Raw genomic sequence first — 25724 nt, 5'->3', positions numbered from 1 at the left:
GCTGAATAGCCAGAAGATCGGATGAGCACTATTGGTCTAAGAGATTTCAGAGGTTGTGAACTGTAAAGCTGAGCTCAGGTTTTATATGCCTCACCTGATATGGGAGGTTACACAGTTACATAAAGTTTTTTTTACAACACTATTTGAGCTTTAGCACATGTTTTGTTGTGCTAAACAAGTGAATATCCTGTAGCTGAGGAGACTAGCGCATTATGACCACAGTTACACAAGATTTTGAAAAGTATTTTATTTAGATTTTAATATTTTCAATGACTTTGATGTTTTCTTCACAGTAGGTTAGGTAAATTAGACATACCAAATACTGTGCACAGAATAAAATTTCAAAACAAAAACAAGTAAAATAGAACTTTTGAAATAGAACAGATACCATGACTTAATAAATTGGATTATTTCAGAATATTTCAGAATTATTTATTTTCATTACAAAGAGAATATTGCAAAGGATTGAGGTGGGACCTTATCTTTGAATGCCCAAAAACCTGTGAACCATGTAACCAGGTTTATTGTCCACTACCTGGGCGGGTACATGCTGATGGGCCAGCATGCAAAAAGGGCTGGAAGAAAAGGTTTCATTTGGGAAACATAAAAAGTAGGCTGGATCTTAAAAGATGTTGGAAGCTTGAGATAGACAGCTGATGTGTTAATGATGCTGGGGATGTTGTAAAGAGAGCACCACAGTCTCCCCCTCCTGGACTGGAAGCAAAGACGGTTGACATCCCAATGAAGCTTCAAATGGTGAGGCGGTTAGTGAGCATACTTAACCTAAGGACCATGGGGCCTTCAGAAGGAGGGATTGAGGTAGTGATACAGCACAGGGCAGCTTTAAGCTCCCGATTAGCCCTTTCTTTTTGATTGTTGAACTAGAATCCTGAGAACAAGCTAACTTTTGTGCCTAGTACTTCACGCAAAAACAATATATAAATTGGGAATGTCTGTCTGTCTGAGAAAATGTGTGAGGGAATGCAGTTGGAATACAGAGGTGGCTGACAGGAGTGGTTGCAAAAGAGCTGAAGGCAGGAACGAGCCTTGCTTTTGAAGCAAATTGAACAGGTTGCACATACTCTCTCTGTAGAGTGGGCTACCAAAGGTTAGCTAAGAGATGGTGCCACTTTAACCGGGGCACCAAGCAAATCTGATAATGTGCACCCAAGGCATCACTTGCATGCGAACGAAGGAAGGCGTAGATACATGGGTCGGGAACAGTAAGTAAAATCACAATGCAAGCCAAGAGTGAGTATGCTGTTTATTAAGTTAAGAAAATAGGGTCTTTGGAACACGATGATCTAGCAATGCATTTTTCTGAAGCATTACCTCTTGGGATGGCGTGGACACAGAGGATCAGGATGGAGGAGGAGAGCTGAAGACTCGGAGAAGGTTCTGGAGCATTACTGAAGCAGTACCAAGACACTTCTGTAAGCTGGAACCTCCCTCAGCAGATGAGAAGCAGCTTAAGTAATGGTTGACATGCTGGTTTGATGTGTTAGGGGTTGAAGTGTAGTAGTTAATGATGATGACAGCGATCCTGCTAAGACAGATACTCATAACGAATGAGTTACCCTAATTTAGTTATTTCAATTACAAAGCTTAGTTTTTTTTTGAGGCAATGAGTTTTACATTATTTTTTGAAGTTCTTGGAAATAATTAGATTTTACAGTGTAGAGACTTCAGAGTAAAATTGTAAGACTGGAAATGCAAAATACACAACCAAATATCAAACGAATTAGGTGCAGTTTCGAGACTTAAATAACCAAACGTTTGTACTGTATCTAGCTCATGCATATGACTAAAGTTTACATTTTCATCTCTTGGTTTTAATACTTTTCACATTATATGTGGAAACTGTACACATACCACAGAAATGTAATGTTTTTTTCTTCATAGACAACAAATCTTCAAGGTGTGGGGAGGAAAACAACAAGATGAAACTGTAGTTAAACTTTGGATCCTAGATCTGTAAATGAAACACGACTTCTGCACACATGGTACAAAGTGATATAATGAGTGACCTAACACAAACAGGCTAACCTGAAATGCAAACCTGAGCCAACAGACAACAGGAACTCGAGTCTCTTGGTGTAAGCAAGTCTTAACCAAATACTTTTCATATTCACCGGGAACAAAAATATTTATATTTAATATTTGTTTATAGAAATATTTGTTTAACCAAAAAAAAAAAAAAAAAAAAAAAAGTCACAAAGCCCTCCTACAGCCTTTTCTAGCCTCTTCTGCTATATTACTTCCAGATGATAAAAAGGCCAAGCCAATGAAACGACATCATAATTAAATTATCTTTCATCTAGTTTTTAGAACCTTTGACCTTTTTAGCACCTTTGCAGATTGTGAAGATCACATATTCAAACAAACAACATATTTCCAAGACTCTTATTTCAGCTTGGGTCGAAATAGCCTCTGAGGGGCCTCTTACTTTATTCTTCTTAACAGCTTCTTCCAGAATGGCCTTTACGCTTCCCTGAGAGAGCAGCCAATGGGAAGACAACAATACTAACAATATAACTACAATATCTGACAATATCAATGTAACCAAACGATGACCTGGACACATCAAAGAAAAACTTAAATTGGATGTTAAAGTTTACTTTAAAATCACTTTAAAACAGTCACAAATTAAGCCATCACCATCGCTTATTAATTTCATATGATGGTGTTACCTTTATTTAGTAAATGGAAAAATTGACTGGATCTTATACAGTATTTCTGTTCTACTGGAGCATCAACGTGTTTTATACAACATGTCTCATTCATGCGTTGACACCCATTCAAACAAGCACTTTTTATTTTTTACAACCAAATGCTTTCTATTGAACATTAACATTTCAGATGCCAACTTGGGGTTCATTAACTTTCCCAAAGATGCTTTGACATCAAAACTTTGTGCTCAAACTACCAGCCTTCCAGTTACCGGATGACCAGTTCAACCTCCTGAGTTACAGCCACGACCATACACGTTGATTTTTTAAATATTATTCAACCATCTTGTTGCTGATTGACTTCAGTGTAACTGATTTGTTGCATCATCTAACCTTCTTAAGCATCAAGTCACAACCAGTTTCCCTGGAAAATATCTTGATGCTGCCTTGACAATTATAGTTTCTCTAAAGATAAGATAAGATAAGATAAGATAAGATAACCTTTATTAGTCCCACACGTGGGAAATTTGTTTTGTCACAGCAGGAAGTGGACAGTGCAAAAGTTATATAGCAAAATTAGAATACAATAAGAATAAAATACTGTACACAACTGTACAGAATAGAATAAAATACTATATACAGTAGAATAAATAGAATAAAATATACAATAGGATAAAATAGAATACAAATGCTGTATACAACTGAGTAAAGGAGTGGGCCCTCTACTCCAAACGACCTGAGTCTCCGCAGCAGGTACAGCCTGCTCTGCCCTTTCCTGGGCGTCTGAGTTATGAGTCCAGTCCAGTTTGTTGTTCGGATGAACACCAAGGTACCTGTAGCTGTCCACAGCCTCAATGTCCATACCTTGGATGTTCAGTGGTTGCAGTGGAGGATGTTTGTGCCTGCGGAGGTCTACCACCAGCTTCTTGGTTTTACTGGCGTTGATCTGGAGGTAGTTCAGCTGGCACCAGTCCACAAAGTCTTGGGTCAGTCCTCTGTACTCCTTGTCGTCCCCATCAGTGATGAGGCCGACTATTGCAGAGTCATCAGAGAACTTCTGCAGGAAGCACTGGGTGGAGTTGTGGGAGAAGTCTGCAGTGTAGATGGTGAAGCGGAACAGAGCCAGAACCGTTCCCTGTGGGGCCCCCGTACTGCAGACGACCCTGTCCGACACACAGCCCTGAGTTCTCCCATACTGTGGTCTGTCGGTGAGGTAGTCCAGAATTCAGGTAGTGAGGTGATGGTCCACTCCTGAGTTCTCCAGCTTGTCCTTCAGGACCGAGGGAAGAATAGTATTGAAGGCACTGGAGAAATCAAAGAACCTGATTCTCACAGTGCTTCCAGCGGTCTCCAGGTGAGCGAGGGAACGATGTAAAATGGTAAATGGCCTGTATTTGTACAGCGCTTTACTAGTCCCTAAGGACCCCAAAGCGCTTTACACATCCAGTCATCCACCCATTCACACACACATTCACACACTGGTGATGGCAAGCTACACTGTAGCCACAGCCACCCTGGGGCGCATTGACAGAGGCGAGGCTGCCGGACACTGGAGCCACCGGGCCCTCTGTAGGAGGTGAATGACGGCATCATCCGCTCCAATGCCAGGCTGGTAGGCAAACTGAAGTGGGTCCAGTGATGAGCTCACCAGGTGCTGAAGCTGAGCCAGGACCAGCCGCTCCACGGTCTTCATCAGGTGGGATGTCAGAGCCACCGGCCCATAGCTGTTGAGGTCCTTGACGCGTGAAGTCTTTGGCACTGGTACAACACAGGAGGTTTTCCTATCACATGTCCGGCATGACCTGCCCGAAACCGGAAGTGACGTTATTTTGCGGAAATGTAGTTTTTTACCATCGTGGCCTTATGAGCCTATACTTGTGTTTTTAAAAGTTATGTTTGAATTTATGACTTTCTGTGTCGTTTCTGGGATGCTTAGGACTCATATTGCACTGCTGGAAATATTTTATTTTGATGCATATGCTGTTATTTTGCAAATTTGCACTATAATATATTTTTTTGTTTTTCCTGCAGTATATGAAAATTGGTGTATCTCAAAAATAAAACTATGAAGACACTTAAAATAAATTTCCTTTGGTGGGAAACTAGTTTGTGCAACTTTTTTGTATTTACAGTTTTGAGAGATAAGCCTCTTACATTTCTCTAACTAGAAATATATGTTAAAAAATCAAAAACGATTTAAAACTTTTTTTTGCAAAACTTTTTTTGCAATTTACGTAATTACTATGCACTTAATGCAGACATATTATTAAAATGTGGGCTATAATGGTTGTATTGATGTATAGCAACTTGAAGTGCTCCAAAAAATGGCTCCACAGCATGTAAAAATATACTATAAGCTCTGGCGGACTTGGTTCTATGGTAGGTCTTAAAGGGTTAAGTTAGAATTTCTAGTTATTAGATCAGTAATGTACTTTGTGCAATCATTCAATTACATAAAATAAAAGGTGCCAAAAAAATCTGTTCAGGAGGATACTGATGGCCAGTTGCGAAGGTGTCATGATTTTTATGCTGTCCATTTTGTGACTAAATTTCTTAACATTTAAAGCAAAACGTTTTCTTAGTACTTAGAGCTCAGAATTTATATATAGCTCATTTAATCTAGGAGGTCAGATAGTTATGTAAAGTGTCATTTTTTAGGTCTCTTCTATTTGTGTTTCATACAGGTTTTTAATACATTTTACATAATGACAGCTGAGACATTTCCAAAGCTAAAGCTAAAGCTAGAGCTTCAAAAGCTTAATGTGGGACAGCAACTCAAGAGGAATTTATCTTGATACAGTTATGACAGAATTCACTAAATAGGCTTGGAGCATATGACAGCTTAGAGAGACACCATTGTTAACAGCACTGCTTGGTTCCATCTCCCGTTAACCTCTGATTTCTTCGCTGCATTTTATAGCAATTCATAATCACAGTATTGTAGAACAAGTGGTATGTATCAATATGTGGTTTATATTTCTCATTTCAAAACAGCTTGAAGTGGCCCAACAAATTAATAGAGAGCATATATTTAAAAAAGACGTAAAAATAAACAAACAACATTTAACAACAAATATTCAATGACAATTTATTTGAAAAAACAGTAAAACAAACATGTAATCTATTAACATCTTGTGCATTGATTCAGTCAAAGATTTGTAACACTTAAATGGTTTCAAGTCTCCCCATTTCAATATTGGGGGTTGGGGTATCCCAGAACTCCTTGCTCTGTCTTCTCTTAAACAAACAAGATATTACAAGTTAATTAGTAAGCTTCAGATATGCTGGCAGGTGAAGTTTGATACCTTTGGACATAATCAAGCAAACTGCTAGCCATTTCCAGATTTTATGTTAACTAAGCTTAAGACCTGCTGACTGTACCCTTTTCTTTATTAGTATGGTAGCATGATGCTTTTTATTACAGTAAATCAAACTTTTCACTGGCAGTAAAAACAATAAAATAGACAATGATGTTAAATGTGGTATTAGCTGTTAAAACACAAAACCAGAACTGTGCGCTAATAGGGTTCAAATGTTAATTTTTTACTTGAATTTTGTGACCATTCAATTCCGTAAAAAATGAATAATGTTTTTATTTTCAATATGTCTAAATACTTATAGGAATTCTTGAATTCACAATCTTAGCATGCTTGTGGGATTTTATTTTGGGATTTCAGATGGTCACTTTCACGCAAAAGACGCTTAACATCAAATAAACTAAAGAGAAAGAGCTTGCCCATCAGAATGGGCCTCACATGGTATGGGTGGGTTAACTATTGCTGCATTTGTTATGCATTTCTTCTTCTTTTGGTCCACTGCAAAGCCTGAAATTACAAAAAAAGAGAAAAAAAGAGAAAAATGTTATTTTCTATTTCTTCACATTTGAAGGTATGTAGCATAAAAAAATATATTGCCCTTTTACAACATGCACATCACCTTATCAGGAAGTCAATCAATCTAAGTGTTCTCAGAAATTATGCATTGACAAATACTAAAATCAAGTTCTGATGTGTTCTACAGCCCACATGTGAGACATTTAGCACTTTGATCATATCTACATGTGATGCGTGAACTGCCCTCACCCCTGACATTTTTGCATCTGCTCCACGGTTTCCGGAAGATCTTTATGAAGGGTCTCCGGAAGGAAGAGGTTAACCACAGAGGAAGCAATTGTGAGACTTCCCATTAAAATATAAGGCAGAACTTTATTATACGTACCTAGAAATAATAAAGGAACAAAAGTCAACTTTAGAAAATGGCATACTTTTAGATACCTAAATGTATAACCTCATGAAATGTTAAGCATCTACAAATCTATGTTTACTTCAAGTTTACATGAGATGCTGCAAGACATACTTTTACCTGACTATTTAATATTTTTACATACCACTGCTGTTTTTCTGTGCTGGTTTTTTAGGTACCTACGCTATATCATTGTATGACTAAGCCAATGCAGTGTCTGTGTGAGATATCTAACATCTGTGTACCTAAAAAAATGACATAAGGTGCTGTGATACTGCCAACACGTGCAGCTGAGGAGCACATCCCCATGCCAATATTCCTGAGTACTGTGGGGTAAATCTCAGCAGTGTAGATGTACACGATGCTGAAGGCCATAGTGAAGCCAAACTTTCCAGTCATTTCTAATGCCAGAGCAACATTGTGAAGGGCTGAGGAGAGAAGAAATAGAGAGAGACTTAATTGTTTTTTGGTTTCATGATATTAGAGCTTTACTTTGTAAGAAGGGAAACCTTACTGTCAGGGATGAACTGGATGAGCAGAAGAACTCCTCCTCCAATGATAAGGAACAATGAAAGGAGCACTCTTCTGGGACATGTTTTTAGCAGCCACGTAGAGACTATGTAAGCGGGGACTTCGGTTGTAGCAGACAAAAAACAGTTCACAAATGGGTTGCCACTGAGGTTGGAGGTGTTCAGCGATAAACCAAAATACCCAATGTTTATTGCCATCCTGAAAATACAAAAAGAAAAGTACAGTGTCATTATTTACCAATATTTGTGTTATTATATAAAGGTCAAGTCAGCCATCTGTTCACACTGACTATTTTTGCTGAATTACAAAAACCTAAAATGTCAGAAAAAGGTGAAAGCAACCATAAAACGTACCATAAAAGGAGACACATCAGTGTGATACATCTCAGATTCTTGGATTTCAGAATATCAAGCATGGTATATGTCTTGAAAAGAGGCAATTCCTGGGTGTTAAATGGAGACAGAATATAATTTATGTGATTTGAACTTCTACTTTTGTACATAGACTATTGTCAGTATATCATAAGCAGATTATATGTGGGCTTTGTCCAAGGAAAAAGCATTATGTGGATATGAATGGGTGAGATTGTACTGTATTTTAATCTTATAGTAATCTGAGGAATGATTCTTAATTCCAAACACTAGCACTAGATTTCTATTCAAGAAAGCAACTTATAATAAAACATTATGGGGCAAAAAAATGTAAATGACTAAAATATTCAATGTGGCCTCTAGAGTCACATTTTTACATTTAGTTTGTGAATATTAAAACTACCAGCGTACACCTGTCAGCCACAACATTGAAACCACCTATGTAGCATTGTGCAGGTGCCCCTCATGCCAATAAAACAGCTCTGACCCTTGAAGGCCTGAATGTGATGTCTGGCACTGGGACATTAGCGGTGGATCCTTTGGGTTCCAGGGTTGGACATCTGTAGATCTGGCTTGTTCCGCTGCATCCCACATATCTGATCGGACTCAGATCTGGGTCAACACTTTGGGCTCTTTGTGGTACCCCCCTAAGCAGGTTTGGCAGTGTGGCATGGTGCACTGTCCTGCAGAGGGAGGCCGGTGCCGTCAGAGAGTGTTGCTACGATGTGGGGAGTGGGTCTGCAACAGCATTTAGGTGGGTGATACATGTTAAAGTAACATGCACAAGAATGCCAAGACCCAAGGTTTTTCCGGCAAAATAATGCATTGGAATGAGAAGACAAATGCTATTTGTTTCATCTGTCAGTGGTTTTAATGTTGTGGCTCATTCTGTGTGTCAAATTTCCAGAAATGTAACCCTAAATTTGTTTTTCCATTTTTAGAAAATACTAGATATGGACCTGAATGTTAGACAAATGCATATATTAATACTAATATTAATAACAATGAATGAACCTCACCTCAGATTCTTTAAAGATTACAGGTGGTGCCTGAACTTTATTTTTACTTGCAGCTTCTCTGACAATGGCCTCGGCCTCTTTGACTCTCCCCTGAGTCATCAGCCATCGAGGAGACTCTGGGATAAACCTGCCCAACCAACATAGTTTTAGAGTCTATTTTCTTCACAGTTATTGACAGTGTAATTGACTTTGCATTTATGCATGAATATTGGAATAAAAATCACTGGATATCATAAAAAACATACCACCACAGAGGAAAGTTTATCAGAGAGGTTGTTGACAGAACTGCAACCAGAGTCCTCCATTCTCTGATGCCGTATGCAATCCAAGGAAGTGTCATGTACCCAATGCAGTAGAAAAGGAAGGCTCCGAGAGTTGTGAACAGCACACGCATAGTTTTACTCAAAACCTCAGTTCCTATCCAAGATGAAATCATAAATCGTTAGTGACAAGCTTGTTACTGAAGGCAGACAGAGGAATCATACCAAACACATGTTTAAATTATATTTCAAACCTAGAACAAATGCAGAAATGTAGAGGGATATCTGAGAGGCTCCAACCCAGAGGTACATGATGCAGAACATCCTCCACGAATGAGAAAAGGACTGAAGCAGGACGGAGAGACACTGGACCCCAAGAGACATAAAAACAACCTTCTTCCTTCCAAACCTGATTAGAAAGGAATCGTATATATCGCAGATATTTATTCACAGATACAGAGCATTTATAAATGCATGTGGTTTGTTTTCTTTTGGTGAGGAAATGCAATCAAATAGCTACAGTTAAGGTTTAAAAAAACAAACAAACATCACAGCTAAATGAACAAACCCTCTTTGGAAATGAACCGAAATTGGAAACATTAGAAACTGAATAAGGAAATAAAAATTTATGTTAAATACAAAACTATATTAGCCCGTGTGTTAGCACCATCCCTCTTATAACAGCAGATGGGGCTGCTGTCATTAATTCCACTATATAGTGTGGCTATAGGTTTTTTTTTTAACTATTCCGAAATCAGTGTCATTTGCCAGCTATTTATTTTTCAGACACTACTGTAATCAGCACTGTATGAACAGACTTGATTTAGAGAAACTAACAGACTTGTAGTATATAGTAAATGACAGAAAATGTCTTATAATTAAGTCAATGTAGGTATAATTATACAGGGTGGATTCAGGGTAAGTAGAAAAAGGATAATTAGGAGTAAAGTACCTGTCTGAAAGCTGTCCTGAGACTAGGGACCCAATGAGATATCCCACAAATAGACTCGAGGATGCAAATGGAACTTTCCATTGGTTGTCACAAACAAGGTCCCACTGTAAAAGATGCGAATTACATAATAAAAAGACAGCTTAAAGCTTTCAAAACTGGAATTTCATGTTAGTAATCATAATAATATAATACTGACCTCAGTGACTATAGTGGATTGGTAGATTTCTTTGCTGTAATTCCATCCATCTAAACATCCCTCCTGCTCCAGGGTTGTCAGGTTAACTTCTCTTCCAGGAATATATCCTTGTGCAGAAAGATTTCTAACCACGTCTATCTTATATCTGCTGCACTGGCTCTGAACTTCCTCACCATCCACTATCGTAAAGGGAATGATGGCATCTCTCCACTCCTCGGTCAGGTTGACGTCTGGAATCAAACAGTGGTGTTTCGGAGCTGCTCCAACAAAGACAATGTAAAGCCCGTTGAATCCGGTTGACACAAAAACAACATTTAGGAGAAAGAATGTGGTCCAGAAGTAAGGACCGCTCTGTCCAAGAAATGCTGTATCGTCATCATAATCTCCCATTCTTTATATATAAGTATATTACAAAAAATACCTCCCTGCTCTGAAGGGAAAAAGGCAAAGTCTTGTAAAATTCTTCAGAGCTGGCTTTCTTCTTAAACTCTTCAGCTTAGTGTCAGAGTGTTAGAGCTGAGCTCTTTGTCAGGCAGAGTGAGCCGGTCTCTTGGTGGGACGGAGTTCAACTTTAAATTTAAGTGCTGAGTTTTAAACCTCCTTTCTAAAGGATAAATTTTCATCGCAATGTGAAACTTCTTGTTGATCCTCTATTCTTATAAGCAGTCAAGGCAGAAAATGAATCGAATATTAAAGAATGACAGACAGCTCATGCGGTAATTTGATTGGATTTGATTTACTGTAAGTAAGAATAACCAGAAGCTTCATAGTTACCCAGCCCCCTCACCCAGCCCCCTCACTACTGTGGAAATTTCCTCTAAACAACATTCCACTCTATTAAATACTCCCAAGAAGTCCACGTGCCTGTACTCTAAATGTTGCTAAGAAGAATTAGGTCTCTCACTGGACTATTTTAAGAAACTCTGTTAAGGCAGACATGACTTCATGTAGATTAAAGATTTTTTGTGTGCACCTATTGATCATGCTTTTGTAAATTTACTACAGATTTTTATATTTAGCCACTTTTACATCATGTACATGGTTTGGAGACTGATTGGGGTCCTGTATTGCAGCTTAAGTTCAATTGCATTTTTAATAAGACATAAAATATATAAATAAATAAATAAATAAATAAATAAATAAATAAATAAATAAATTCCTCTTTATAAATAAATAAAGAGGAATGATTAAAGTAAAAAAATTACAAAACCTACAGGCAAAATCTTTATACTCTAAGAACAAAAACCCAGATCGTGCAGAGAGTGCTTTTTCTTTTTAAACAATTTTTAGTGATTAATTTTGTATGTTTTTAGCTCATCTAAGAATTGCACCACCTGCATTATCGTAATTAATTTTAGAGCTAAAGCTGCTGATATCCATCTAATGTACACTCACTACTGACAAACCGCTGATGATCAAACTCTAAGTGTTTTCTTTTACTGTGAACATGGCATGGTTGGTGGTGCCAAAGAGGCTGATCTGAGTATTTCAGAAACCGTTGATCTATTGGGATTTTCCCATGCAAACATCTCCAGGGTTTACAGAGAATTGCTGTCTTTATGACGATAATGTATCCATCATCTGGTGGCTGCTTCCAGCAGGATAACACGCTCAAAGCTCAAATCATTTCAAACTGGCTTCACCGTACTCAAGTGGCCTCCAGTGTCACCAGATCACAATCCAATAGAGCACCTTTGAGATGTTGTTGAATAGGACGTGTATTATGGTTGTGCAGCCAACGATTCTGCAGCCAAGGCATGACAGCATTTTAATATGCAACAAAAACTCTGAGAAATGTTTTCAGCATGTTGTTGAGTCAATGCATTCAGAAATTAGGTCAGTAAACCTATCTTTGTTCATAGGCCACACACAACCCAGTTTGATCCTTAACGGGTCAGACTGTTAAAACTGCTGTATAACCTGTATGAATACAAGTCGGCACCTCGTCTCAAACTTGCGAATACCCTATGTCACGAAAAATTCAAGTTACGAAGGCGCTGAACGGCAATATCCTTGCCGTGGCACAGAACCAACATCCTTATTATTTTTCAGCAGCGAGTCTGAATATTAACAATGATATAGACTTTGAGTTTGGATGAAAATATAGCCAATATAATATGTGCATCCATCAGACAGCTTGCCAGTCTTAATAGGACTGCACGATCCTATTGGACAAATCATTACTGACAGTGAAGTTCTTTGAAAAACACTTTGTTTAGTCCCCCAGTGGGTTGAACTGGATCTTTTGATTGGCTGTCTCTGAACCAAATGCTGTATATTTGACATGCATAGAAACCAAACTAAGATGTGAAACAATATATTGTGAAGACAGTAAATAAAGTACAAGAAAATAATAATGAATATTCCAGCTGGGCCAGTCTTCAATTTCTTAACCACTTACTCAATTCAGGCCACATAAGAAAGGTTGTTTGGTCTTTATTCATTATACAGTGGAACCCCGACTTAAAAAATTAATTCGTTCCCGAGGGTCTTTCGTAAGTCGAAAATTTTCGTAAGTCGAAGCACCCATCGCGCCTTTTGAGTAAGGCGATGCTGAACGATAGGCTATAGGCTAATTGCTAACTAGAACAACAATACGTCGTTCAAGTGGAACAGCGAAGCGCAATTACGAAAGGCAAGGGGTTGTCACATGATTCGGAAGGCATTGTGGGGATTGTAGGCTTAGCCAATCAGAGCCAGCAGATTTTATTACACGGGCAGAAATATTGCCGTTCAGCGCCTTCGTAACTTGAATTTTTCGTGACATGGGGTATTCGTAAGTCGGGGTTCCCCTGTATACATAAAAAAAGATCAAAAGTATACAGATAAATCGTTTCCCAAAGTGAAAATACTCATCTATAGATGAAAATTTAAAGCTGAAATTATTTACTGTCTACAGACAAGTTTCCTTCTAAGTGCATAACAACATTTAAAAACATATCAAGTTGTAACAATCACGTGAGAGTCCAGCAGCAGGTGGAATAAAGAGTCTTGCTTAACAGCTCTAACAAAGGGACTTACAGCTCCTCAGGTCACACATGTTGAAAAGACCACATAGATTAAACAGCAACATGCATTTGAAACATTGCAATGAACAGTTATGTTTCTACTTAATAAAGCCTGGAAAACACAAACACTTATGCAACATCAAATAAGGCTTTTAAAACATGTATCATGTATAATAGTAAATATACTGCTGGCTTTTTCTAATCTAATTCATAAACAATTAATGTCACCGATGTTAATGAAGAGCATGTGTCTCCAGTGTCAGCCTGCATGATTTCCTTGTTAATGCTTGGGTGAAAAACAGCATATTCCTTGTCTTTTTTTTTTTTTTTTTTTTTTACAACAAATGCGTAAAGCAGTGTACACAATCATTAACCCAAGCTTTACCGGCAAGCAGGTTTTCATTGAGGAGATCATGTTTTACACAATCAGTAAATGCAGAGGCTGGGATTACATGCATGTGACAGTTAGATATGGCGGTAAGACTATCCTACTCTTTGAGCAGAGGGAAAATTACAAGAGCAATGCGCTCCCCCCCCCCCCCCCCCCCTCATTTACCCTCTATCTAGCTGTAATTTTTTTTCATTTAATTTTAATAATTGACAGACATTCTGATACACGGTGTTCATTCTTCATTGGTTTTTGGTACTAATGTAGAACAATGTGTACAATTTAAGCTGGAATGTAAGTGAGTGGTGGCTGGAACCGTATTTGCTGATCTAGTGGTATCCACCTTCTATAAGTCTGTTACCTAAAATGTTGAACAAGGGTCATAATGCTTACGTAATCAGTCATGTTTAGGAAATTATGAGTGTTCGACTTCATGGTCTTTTTGTGGCAGTTCGATTCAGGAGAAAGACACAGTACAACAAAAAAGGTGTCTGGTCTTTGGGGAGGGAAGACTTTAGGGAACTATAACCAAAGAGAATACCGCGCATCGTTATCTGGCCTTGGACTAAAGATAATTTCTCATACGTGTCATTACGATAATTAAAGAGTCCAGAGTGCATTCTGTATGGCAAGACTAAAGTAAGGAATTTGGAAACACAACTTCCAGTGCAGGGGTAAGACGTTGTCCTTTCTGGACTGTCCCTAATGATGGACTTTTCCGTCACAGTGATTTGCTTGCTCTTTGAAACAGCTGTCTTAGCAGATAAATCCAATGCACATTTTATTGTTGTACCTCAGGAAAAAAGCTTTGGCTGATGTAAATCAGCATAGATCATGGCAGCTAATTAAAGCATATACAAAAGGCCACTTGTGTAAATCGAATCAAGTATTTTGCTGTCATTATTACTTTGAAATTATTTTAAAATCAGTAATGTTTTATTTGTGCTTTTGAGTATTAGGAAATAGAAATGAGAGATGCTGTAGCTGTCATAATGCACGTGGACTAAAATGCAATAAAAATCGATATGGCTACAGTTTCTATACATATATTAGGAATAACAACGTATGCCTCTTTTAGTTCAGTACAGATAAAAGCAGACCTTTGGGGGCTTAACAATGTATTATTGCGTCATGCAGTTTAAATCACGGATTGCCCCTTTAAAGACAAGTTAATTTGGGGAACTTGGACAATAATTAAAACGGCGCGAGGTGGGAGGGATGGTTTAGTAGTTGAAACAAAAGCTCTGCTTAAGAAATGCCCACTCCAGTCACCATTTCATTTTTCTTAACTCTGGCCCACTGTGTGAACCCTGAGCCGACAGAAACCAGTAAGATGACGGACTATGAAACTTCAACGGCTTTCCTCGGAGAGTGGGGATGTTTCCAGCAGCAGGTGTTTTTCCTCCTTTCTTTGACCGTCATCCCTAACGGTTTGACTGGCCTTTCCACGGTGTTCCTAGCCGACACGCCGTCCCACCACTGCCTCATACCCGCGCAACTCAACCTCACCCCCGCGTGGAGGAACAGCAGCATCCCGCTGGAGCAAGAGAGCAGCCAAGGTGGCGCGTTGGTGCGCAGCAGGTGTTCCAGATACAAACTTGTTGATATCCTCAGTTTCTCTGAAAAAGGCTTGCTGCCCGACGTTGATGTGAACCTGTCTACTGTGCCGAAAGAAAGTTGCTTGGACGGATGGGAGTATGACCAGAGCATCTACATTTCTACAATCATATCGGAGGTATATATACACACCTTTTTTCTAAATGCGGAAAAGGCTGCTTCTGCTTTTATGCTGAGGTAGAGCTAGGCGACTGTGTATAGCCGTATAGGTTAAATGTTGTGATATACAGGAAGTGTGTTAGCTAAACTCGTGTTATTATGGGAATTCATCACAAAGTCAAACAAGATGTGGCAACATTTTCTCAAATAACACAAAATCTCTAATTCGTGGAAAACTGGCCCTAGGTTGTGTGGTTTACAGGAACAATGCTGTTTTATGCTTTTAGATTGTTGTTTAACATCTGAAACACACTGGGCTGTTTGTTTTTTCTTGAAGAGAAAACAACAACAACAACAACAACAACAACAACAACAACAACAGTGTGTTGTTGTTGTCTGCACTGTATATAGAGTGTGATCTGCACTGTATATATCTTCTATGTGTTTTTTCAGTGGGACCTGGTTTGTGATGAAAGCTGGAAGAAACCACTGACTTCTTCTTTCTTCTTCTGTGGAGTTCTCACCGGTTCTTTCATTTCAGGACAGCTCTCTGACAGGTTATGGACAAGATAGCTTAATTCAGTTAAATTCTACTTATTATTATCAATTTTTAAATTCTAGTCCTATGCTTCAAAGTTGAGCTAGAGTACTATTGATCTACTGAATGAACACATGTGGAGTAATGTGACCTAGCACATCTAATCTAGTATTTACTGAGGAATAGTTTTTTAAAAAAACTTTTATGCCCAGCTGTATATTAATATAGCTAATCCTACCACAATATGTGTTAGATATGATATAGAAATAAATGCCCTTAAGCTCATATCTATTGCTACAGAACTAAGCTGTTGAACAAAAGTCACTGCATACAGTAGGCTAATCAGGATGCTCAAGTTAATTATACACTTTTCATTCCACAACTCCGTGTCACAGCATCAGTGAATCACAAAATGATAAAATTTTGAGCCGCATGTTAATCATCCAGATTAGTTTTTTAAAAACACATAAATTTATATTTATTAGCAAAACAGTGTCAAACCACATGCTACAAATGTTTTACCACGTGTCCTGATACTAAACTGGTCAGCTTCCAGTCGAGACCAGCTATCTATAGCTCTGCTGTACTATGAAACAAAAAAAATAAAACAAGAAAGGACCCTATGCAAGGCAAGATATCTCTCTTTTCAAACTATTGCAAGTATTGCAAAAAAAAAGAAAAAAGAAAAACAGGCCTTAGAACAAATTTAGATGATTCATAACTCATTGCATTTTGTTTTTATTGAAAGCAGCTCTTGCATAATCCCTCACAAAGTCTAAACACATTTCCAGCACAACTCAGAAGCCAAGTTGGGTTAAAGGGGAAATCCATTGTTACTCATTAGAGTAAGATTTTTTTTTTTTGGGGGGGGGCAAACTTAAATAATTAATTGTTTGCTTATGTCTCAGAAAACCACACAATTTCAGACTATTTCATTTGTACTGGACGGAAGCTAATGGCTGGGGCGAGGATGAACTATCCAGTAAAGTTGCTGTAAAACAAAATTGTAATTAAAAAGAAGCAAAGAGATGCAGTGTCAGGGGATTGGTCAGTCTATATGGTATTGGTAGTCATTAAGTGCACATGTCATCTCATTGAAGTACACGTAGAAAAAAAGAATATATGAGACCTTATTGTTGTTGTGAATTTGACTGACTCTCCCACTTTATAAAACATGCTGATTTGTTCAGTCTTGCTGTATTTCAATTTCAGGTATGGGAGAAAAATAGTTCTGTTTGCTACTCAGGCAATTCAGACGGTATTCACATTGATCCAGGTCTTCTCTCCATCTTGGACGGCGTTCTGCGCCCTGTTCTTTGTCGTTGGTGTGGGCCACATTTCCAACTATGTGGCTGCGTTTGTGTTAGGTACTCTATTCAAAAGTTTTCAGATATGTTTTTTATAATACAAAACTTTTATGTAATGTAACTTGTAATTTGAATGTTTTTTATTTATTTATAATTTTCCAAGGAGCGGAGATATTAAGCCCATATGTGCGGACTGTTTATACCACGGCGGGTGTGAATCTGTTCTTTGCTGGGGGCTACATGCTTTTGCCATTCTTTGGTTTCTTCATCAGGGACTGGAGGATGCTCCTCTTAGGCATTTCACTGCCTGGCTTCTTCTTTGTGCCTCTCTGGTGGTAGGTAGGTGTGTGTGTGACTGTACATGTTACGGTAACTGATAATGCACAGCTGTACATCTGGGGAGTGTTAGGATTTTTTTTTAGGGTAATCAAATTATTTTCCCTTGGATCCTTTTTAATGAAGCCAGTACAAAATATTGACAAAACATTTACATGATGTCCTGACTGCGCTTTCTTTGGTTTGAAAAGACTGAGCCTCTGTTTCTGCCCCCTCTTTTGTTTAATGAAAAAGGTTTATCCCAGAGTCTCCTCGGTGGCTACTCTCTCAGGGAAGGATAGAAGAAGCTGAGGCCATAATCAGAGACGCTGCTAAGAAGAACAAGGTGGAGCCTCCATCAGTCATCTTTAGTCTCTTGCAGGTGAGACCTTTTTTTGGGTGCAGTGCTAGAGAAGCGGCAGTTCTTTTAAAATATTTAGGGAAGACAAAAATGCCTTATCTGTCAGTGTTTTCTCTGTAACTGAAAATCTGTTACTGTCACTACACAAATAATTTAGAAAGAAGGCTGTTTTACTGGAGACAGGATTGCTGTTTTTCATTTGTTTTCAGAAATCACTTAGACACTATAATATTAATGACTGAACAAGATAGTAAGACGGTAAATATTTCTTCTTTTCCAGGAAAATTACAATGCATACACCTACAATTAAACCATGTCACTATGTTTTTTAATGTTCCAACTGAATTTTCAGTATTTCTAGGTGAAAGGGCAAGAAGCATGAACCTTTTCAGGTTCACTGCTCAGTGTGCATTGAGAGGTAATCATTTACTGTTTTCCTGTTTTCTGCATGAATGAACGTTAATCTGGCGGCTAACAGACAGACATGTTGTCAAGGTTCATTTAACACCTTTCCTTCTTGCACTCTTGCACTGGATAATGTGCCTTTTAACTATTGAAGGAAGTCGACTTTAATCGACAAGGAGTTTTCAACGTGCTGAAAAGAACACCAAGCACTGTTATATTGTGCTTGAGTACAGCTATACATGTGTTATGAGCCTAAATGTGCATAGGTTAGATAGGTTAGCTGGTAAATGGTTGAGTATATGGTTAAACCTGTAAGGCCTAAACTTTAACAGCAGTTGAACAAAAGTGTCTATTGTGTAAGAACTGATTAAACCTGTAACTGCAAATAAAGGTAAGTTTATGAAAGAAGCTGTGAAGACAACATGTTTCTTAATATTACCTTGGTTTTTGTCTACCTGAATTCACTTCATAGACAACTGTCTATTAAAAATGAAAGACACCATTACCAAGAAACTGAAAAGAACCCTTAAATCCAAAAAAATGGTAGATTTCCGAGATTGAAACATGAAATAAATCAAACTGTTAATTGCAGTAATAGTGTTCATTGTTAAAAAAAAAAAAAAGATCACATGCTTAATAATGGAAAATTACCAGTTGAACTCTACAAAAGAACTTTAAAAAGTGGGTCTGTTTTTTTCCACAATGCATTCCTCCATTCAGATGACCTCTGTGTTATTTTTTTCAACTTTGGTTTCTTGAACTCTATTCAAGAAACCAAATTGCCACATTCATGAACTTTATCCTGCGCAGCAATCTCTCCCCCTTAGAGATAATGTACCCTTTGCATGGGTTACAAAATGTTGCTTTTTTTTCTCTATCTGTTTATTGTAACTAGGTCTAGAACAATATAGACGTCCAATGTCTTTATGGATGCACATTTTTTTTAATTTTTGTGAACAGATCTGCTAAAAAATGTGTAGAGTTAGCATTTATTTGGTGTCATTTCTGGAAACTGGGAGTGGATTATGGTGGTTTTTGAGGGATTGTTTTTTTGGGGGGAATAAAAAGCTGAATACTTGACTGCTGTCTGTTTCAAATTATAAACATCTGTCTCAAGCAATCCATGGGGATATGATTAGCTTACAAATGTGGTATTACTGCAAATGGCAGTATAATATGCGGTTTAGGGGATATAAATGCATTCCCTCCCCCAACTTTATTATTATACACATAAATATTGGCTCATTTAAATTAAAATCCTCACAGTTGAATATACTGTACACACACACACACACACACACACACACACACACACACACACACACACACACACACACACACACATATATATATATATACATATATATGGAAAATCTGACCCTGAACCCACAAGCTTCTCTCTCGTTACATTACTTCCAGACTGATGGCTCTGCTTGTTAAGTGTTTGTTATTCCACATGCATCGATGCCCTGCAGGAACAACTTAAGCCTGAGAAGAGAAGGGCCCACAACATCTGTGACCTGCTTCGTTCTCGAAACATCCGCTGGATCTCTGTCACGCTGTGGCTGATCTGGTGAGTCCCTGCTGTCCCACCTGACCCTCACATTTGGTACCGTGACCCTACACACACAGCTACACACATTCAAGCACTCACATGTAGGCATAAACACACACAACTGCTCACATTCACATACAAAGTTTTAACCTGTTCATGCATCACTTTAACCACATGTCAGCCTGTTTCACTAACAACAAATAATGACCTGTCGGGTGCTGTGAAGCCTGCAACTAAGATCAAAATCAGGTTTTGCGTAACTGCACAGTATGCCTGTATTCGCCCTGTGCACGCTTCCTTGCTGAGTCCGAAAACAGATGCAGCTGCATTTCTGTTTGATCAGGAAACAATTCAATCTAGCTTTACACAGTTAAGTCTTTGCTAGTGGATAAGATTATATTTTTCTTAACCTCTGAAGTTAAAAATATTAATATGAAAATATTTTTAGGATGCATATCCTGAAAATATCAATTGGAATAAATATGTATTCACACATTGCATATTACAAATAACTGACTTATAAAACTCAAATTTTTCATTTCTCTTTCTATTAAAAACTTGTTTTGAGTGCTTTAGGGTTCCTGTAGGGGAAACCCAAGATAAGGTTGAGTTGTGGTTCTTGTTTGGCTTGCTGTTATAATATTTAGCTAGTCACCTTGTATATAAACGGGCGGCTGTGGCTACAGTGTAGCTTGCCATCACCAGTGTGTGAATGTGTATGTGAATGGGTGGATGACTGAATGTGTAAAGCGCTTTGGGGTCCTTAGGGACTGGTGAAGCGCTATACAAATACAGGCCATTTACCATTTACCATAAACTAAAAAATGGACAAAGACTGCAATGGTTTCTATCTGCTTTGAAGTTGTGGTTTTATGTGTTGCAGTCTTATTATTTTAGCCAAAATTGTCAATTTTTGGACGTTGATGTGCTAAACAAGCTAGCAATGCTAGCTAGCTTGGTTAGCAAGGCATATCCATACACATTATAGATGCATTGCACACACAAAGATACCTGTTAGTTAGTGTTAACATACTAAAAAAAAAAGAATTTCAGTTCAGTGACTTTAATTAGCTTAAATGAAATGTGGCACAGAACTGGGAACCTAGAGCTGGGAACCGAGTTTAAAACATAGATGTAGCTTGAAAAAATGTTGCCAATACAAAAGTGACTGAAGCCTACATTCTTCAGAAATCAATGGATGAAGTTGCAGTAGCTGCAGCCATCTTAAAACTGTCTATGCCGCTCACTCAGTGTAACCATGTTCCTTATCTGCCATAACTTTGAGGCTTAAGGCAACTTTTGAAAAAAGACAAAAATAAAACTAAGTCCCCTATCAATATAAAAGGAAAAAAATAGCTCTAGGTTTATTTTGTTTCTTTCTAGGCATAAAAACTGTAAAGTACGGAAGCGTAGAGCAGCCACCCAGGCAAAAGAAAAACAGAGCTATATCATGTTATAACGTGAGAAGTTTATTGTTCTAACAATATACTTTTCATGTTTGTACAATATACTATCACGTTAGTACAAAATACTTTTCACGTTTGAACAACATAATATCACGTTATTACAACATACATAATTATCATGTTTGTACAATATAATATTTATATTGTACGAACGTGAAAGGTTTTTGTTATAACGTGATAATTATGTATATTGTAATACTTTATAGGATATTGTACAAACATGAAAAGTATATAGTTAGAAAAATAAACTTTTCACGTTATAATGTGATATAGCTCTATTTATTTTATTTTATTTTTTGCCTGGCTGGCAGCTCTATGCTTCAGTAGTAAAGTACTTCAGGGCTTTTGATGCCATTATCAACTGACCCTAGAAAATTTCATCTTGGCTTTGTTTTTCAGCACTTGAAGGAACCACTTGGACACTCACTAACTGTGTTTATCTGCACTTTTAAAAGTCAAACAAAATTCTAAAATGGATGTTCTTAAAACATTATGAAGCTCTACAAAGCTATGACAAACTTATGTTACACCACCTAAAATACTAGATTTAGCCTTTCATCTATACCACTTCTCACTTTTAGTGGAGGTTTTGTAGATGTTGCCATCACAACATCTACAGCAGGGGTGCCCAATCCCGGTCCTCGAGAGCTACCGTCCTGCAGCTTTTAGATGCATCCTTGTTCCCACACACCCGAATCAAATGAATGGCTTGTTATCAGGCCTTTGCCAAACACGATGGCATGCTGAAGAGGTAATCAAACCATTTGATTCAGCTGTGTTGGAGTAGGGATGCATCTAAAAGCTGCAGGATAGTAGCTCTCGAGGACTGGGATTGGGCAGCCCTGATCTACAGTGTCAAACCACCAAAAAACTAAAGTCTGTTGTTGATACAATGTTTCGTTATGTTTCTGACTACTTTGTAGTGCCATACTATTGAGATGTACAGAATAAGGATACAAAAAGGACACTTTATATCCTCACAGGAACACCTTGACCATTGCCTACTTTGCTGTTTCCCTGAACACGGCAAACCTTCATGGGAATGTGCACTTCAACTGTTTCCTGTCAGCTCTGGTGGAGATACCAGCCTACATTTTGTCATGGACTATGTTTCGCTGGTGTTCCAGACGGCTGACTTTGTCCTCATCATTGTCCATGGGAGGGTTGTTTCTGCTACTCATTCAGCTTATTCCAACACGTATGGCACTTAAATGTTTTGTTCAAAACTGATTTATTATAGCTGTAATTTCTGGCAATCTTTAACTAGTTTTTTTTATATCATTATATATTATGTTCACATGTTCTATTTTGAGTGTTGTTCTCATATTTATTGATTAAGTACAGTCATTTTCAATCTTTTGCAAAACTATACCGCTGTTTGAACAAATAACTTACATCAAACCTCGAACAATTTAATGTGTTTTTCCCTGTAGATCTGTTCTCTTTGGCGATAGCACTGGAGATGATAGGGAAGTTTGCAGTGACGACAGCGTATTCTTTGGTCTACGCCTTCACAGCTGAGATCTACCCAACTGTGCTGAGAAATACAGCTCTCGGTGCCTGTTCTATGGCCTCCAGAATAGGAAGCATTACTGCTCCGTTCTTCATTTACTTAAGTAAGGATCTTCTGTCCTCTCTTTAAAGTTGTGTTAATCACTGGTCATAAGGATGAAAAAGAAACACATTTAAAGTGAGGAGAACATATGCTAAGCATCCTGCCATTACATCTAGCTTATTCTTAGTTTCTCGTTAAATGAAGATGTGTTTATGCATTTCTTTTCATCTATTTTAGTAAATACTCTGTCACAGGGCTTGATCATTTAGACGTTCAGAGTCAGATAACTTGGCATTTTGAAGTTTGGAGTTAAACTAACTCCTCAAGGAAACCAGACCACACACGTCCAAGGAGAACATAGCAACTTAGAAATGTCCCAACTAGAACTAAACAACAAGAAATACCACCAGCTGAAGTATAATAGAAGACTTGATTAGCAATCAGAAAGGAAACAACAGCCTTCAGTTAAAATTTACAAGTTTCTTAGCATTTAAGGGATTTTTTTTTTGTAACCATTGTAGGCAAGGTTGCTTTTGACTTTCTTAACTTCCTTTGATATGTTGCCACAGGAAGCTATTCCGTTTCACTGCCTTACATCCTTATGGGAAGCCTTACAGCCTTAGCAGGGTTGCTGAGTCTCCTGCTGCCTGAGAGCTTTGGAATGCCTTTGCCTGAGACCATTGATCACATGCAGCACTTTCCCGGGTAAAGAAAGAGTTTCATTATAGAGTGAGATTAGGTAAAAATATTATTTTGCTATTTTTTTCAGTGTAGTTTAAATTCACAATTGTTGTAGTTTGGTAGTTTTACTTTCCGGTGTTATAAAGAGGGGCCAATCTTTCGATTTTTAATAGTTTTAAACATAAAGTTTAAATTTCTTTTTTCTTGTATCACAATTTTATGCCATTATATTTTTTTTTTCAAAAAATGTGTTTGCTTAAATTTGAAAGATTACTCTTTTACCCAACTCTGTTAATTTTTGGTGTGTTATTTAGTTCACAAGCTCAAATACATTTGCCCTTTGATTATTTTTCACAACAGCTAAACTGAATGTGCAAAGATTAGATTCTTGCTTGTTTAATAAGTAATGTCTATTTGCATATATTGAAAACACCCTCATCTGCCCTGCATCTTGCCTACATGCAGTTAGTATCAGGGATTATCGTCATGTAATATATATTTCTCAATATATTTGTCATAGCTACAATTGTGTTTAATCAGAAAAGGTAAAAAAAAAACTATGATAAAAAGCTCACTGCATAAAAGACTGACTGTGCTTTGCTGTCATCTTGACCATGTCTATATGTCTAAATGCATTGAGTTGCTTAGATATATGTGTTCATGAGCAGTTAAACCTATTGAAGTGGACAGTGAGTGTATGCAATATACTGAAATGATAACCAAAACAATTGCACCATAGTTTACAATATTTTATTGGTGTCACTATCATTTAGTAACTCGCAAATTTACCCAGATTCGCCCAGTCTGGTCAGCCAATCCCATATAACAGATATTAAAACATTTAGTGGGAATCAGATAATTGTTTGACAAGTGTTTCCACTTCCTCTTTAGTCCAGGACAGAAAATCAACAGAAAATGCTTGATTATGACTTTATTTTTTCTTCCTTCTCTGTAGATGCTGTCAGAGAAAGCCTTATACTCTCACACACATGAGAGAAGAGGAAAATGCTCCTGAATGAAAGACTACATAAACAAGGAGAAAAGTGAAAATCTGACTTGATTCGAATCACTGGATGAGCAGAGATTGTGTACTCGTTTCCACTAAGTGACCTCTTTAAGGACGTAGGTAAAATTATTGCTGTGTTGTCACTGGATGTATAAAATTATATCAGTTCAAGGGGACCAGAGAGGTAATTTCCTTACAAAACTGGAAAATATTTTTTTACATTATAGCAAAAAAAAAATATTATAAAAGGAAGCTTATACTCACCACCAATTTGACAACATTAAGATGTACAGTAGGAAACTTGAAAGAGTAACTTGCAGAAAGTTTGTAGAAATTCAGTAATTTGCTTAGAATATAGTGGGAATACATAATGCATTTAATGCATTTTTAATGGAAGGTTTATTCATTAATTGCTTACCATGAACCATGATCTGACCATGATCTGCCACTCTGAATGACATCATACATGAGTATGCCATAAAATACCCAGATACCACAAAGTAATTCTGATTGTGATGATAAGACACCAGGAAGTAGACCGGCTAGTAGTAGATTGATAGTAGAAAATAGTAGATCAGCTCAAGGCCACAACTTAAGGGGGACTTGTAAAAACAAACACACAAACAAGTAACCATTATAATCTAATGTAATAAAAATAATGTTTTCTTTGGATTCAGCTGTTAATCAGATGCAACCAATTACATGGTGCTGCAGGTCAGAAGAAGTTCTATAGCAGGGGTGTCAAACTCCAGGCCTCGAGGGCCGGTGTCCTGGAGGTTTTAGATCTCACCCAGGGTCAACACACCTGAATCAAATGATTAGTTCATTAACAGGCTTCTGGAGAACTTCAAGACATGTTGAGGAGGTAATTTAGCCATTTAAATCAGCTGTCTTGGATCAAGGACACATCTAAAACCTGCAGGACACCGGCCCTCGAGGCCTGGAGTTCGACATCTGTGTTCTATAGGCTAACTAATTACTCAGTCACACTAGAGCTGGGGTGTCGAACTTCAGGCCTCAAGGGCTGGTGTCCTGCGGGTTTTAGATATCACCCTGGGTCAACGAACCTGAATCAAAAGATTAGTTCATTACCAGGCCTCTGGAGAACTGCAAGACATGTTGAGGAGTTAATTTAGCCATTTAAATCAGCTGTGTTGGATCAAGGACACATCTAAAACCTGCA

General features: G+C 37.8%; 2 protein-coding genes across 2 annotated transcripts; one reads left to right on the top strand and one right to left on the bottom strand.

The window, feature by feature from the left end:
* Nucleotides 1-5743: 5743 nt before the first annotated feature.
* On the bottom strand, nt 5744-10956 carry slc22a5 (solute carrier family 22 member 5). Its single transcript, XM_026183126.1, has 10 exons — nt 10241-10956; nt 10045-10148; nt 9347-9501; nt 9078-9249; nt 8833-8959; nt 7796-7884; nt 7426-7640; nt 7157-7339; nt 6752-6887; nt 5744-6493 (listed from the first exon to the last, which is right to left on the bottom strand). The coding sequence occupies exons 1-10, from the start codon at nt 10628-10630 to the stop codon at nt 6439-6441; spliced, it is 1626 nt and encodes a 541-aa protein (XP_026038911.1). The 5' UTR covers nt 10631-10956; the 3' UTR covers nt 5744-6438.
* Nucleotides 10957-14777: 3821 nt separating this feature from the next.
* Nucleotides 14778-25274, top strand: LOC113031170 (solute carrier family 22 member 5-like). Its single transcript, XM_026183111.1, has 10 exons — nt 14778-15371; nt 15806-15909; nt 17103-17257; nt 17361-17532; nt 17768-17894; nt 19754-19851; nt 22283-22497; nt 22733-22915; nt 23424-23559; nt 24491-25274. The coding sequence occupies exons 1-10, from the start codon at nt 14892-14894 to the stop codon at nt 24552-24554; spliced, it is 1734 nt and encodes a 577-aa protein (XP_026038896.1). The 5' UTR covers nt 14778-14891; the 3' UTR covers nt 24555-25274.
* Nucleotides 25275-25724: the final 450 nt, after the last annotated feature.

This window comes from Astatotilapia calliptera, chromosome 10 (genome assembly GCF_900246225.1).
Source record: "Astatotilapia calliptera chromosome 10, fAstCal1.2, whole genome shotgun sequence".
NCBI classification, from domain to species: Eukaryota; Metazoa; Chordata; class Actinopteri; order Cichliformes; family Cichlidae; genus Astatotilapia; species Astatotilapia calliptera.
Note: the sequence above shows the minus strand (reverse complement) of the source record. Positions and strands in the feature narration are given on the sequence as shown.

What these genes read in the sequence shown, in the direction of transcription:
- slc22a5 (XM_026183126.1), bottom strand. Translation starts at nt 10,630, where the DNA reads ATGGGAGATTATGATGACGATACAGCATTTCTTGGACAGAGCGGTCCT. An exon ending in AATCCACTATAGTCACTGAG is followed by an intron (nt 10,149 to 10,240) that starts GTCAGTATTATA and finishes CATCTTTTACAG; the next exon opens with TGGGACCTTGTTTGTGACAA. An exon ending in CTGATGTGTCTCCTTTTATG is followed by an intron (nt 7,641 to 7,795) that starts GTACGTTTTATG and finishes TTGTATTTTCAG; the next exon opens with GATGGCAATAAACATTGGGT.
- LOC113031170 (XM_026183111.1), top strand. Translation starts at nt 14,892, where the DNA reads ATGCCCACTCCAGTCACCATTTCATTTTTCTTAACTCTGGCCCACTGT. An exon ending in TCAGGACAGCTCTCTGACAG is followed by an intron (nt 15,910 to 17,102) that starts GTTATGGACAAG and finishes TTTCAATTTCAG; the next exon opens with GTATGGGAGAAAAATAGTTC. An exon ending in GTCACGCTGTGGCTGATCTG is followed by an intron (nt 19,852 to 22,282) that starts GTGAGTCCCTGC and finishes ATATCCTCACAG; the next exon opens with GAACACCTTGACCATTGCCT.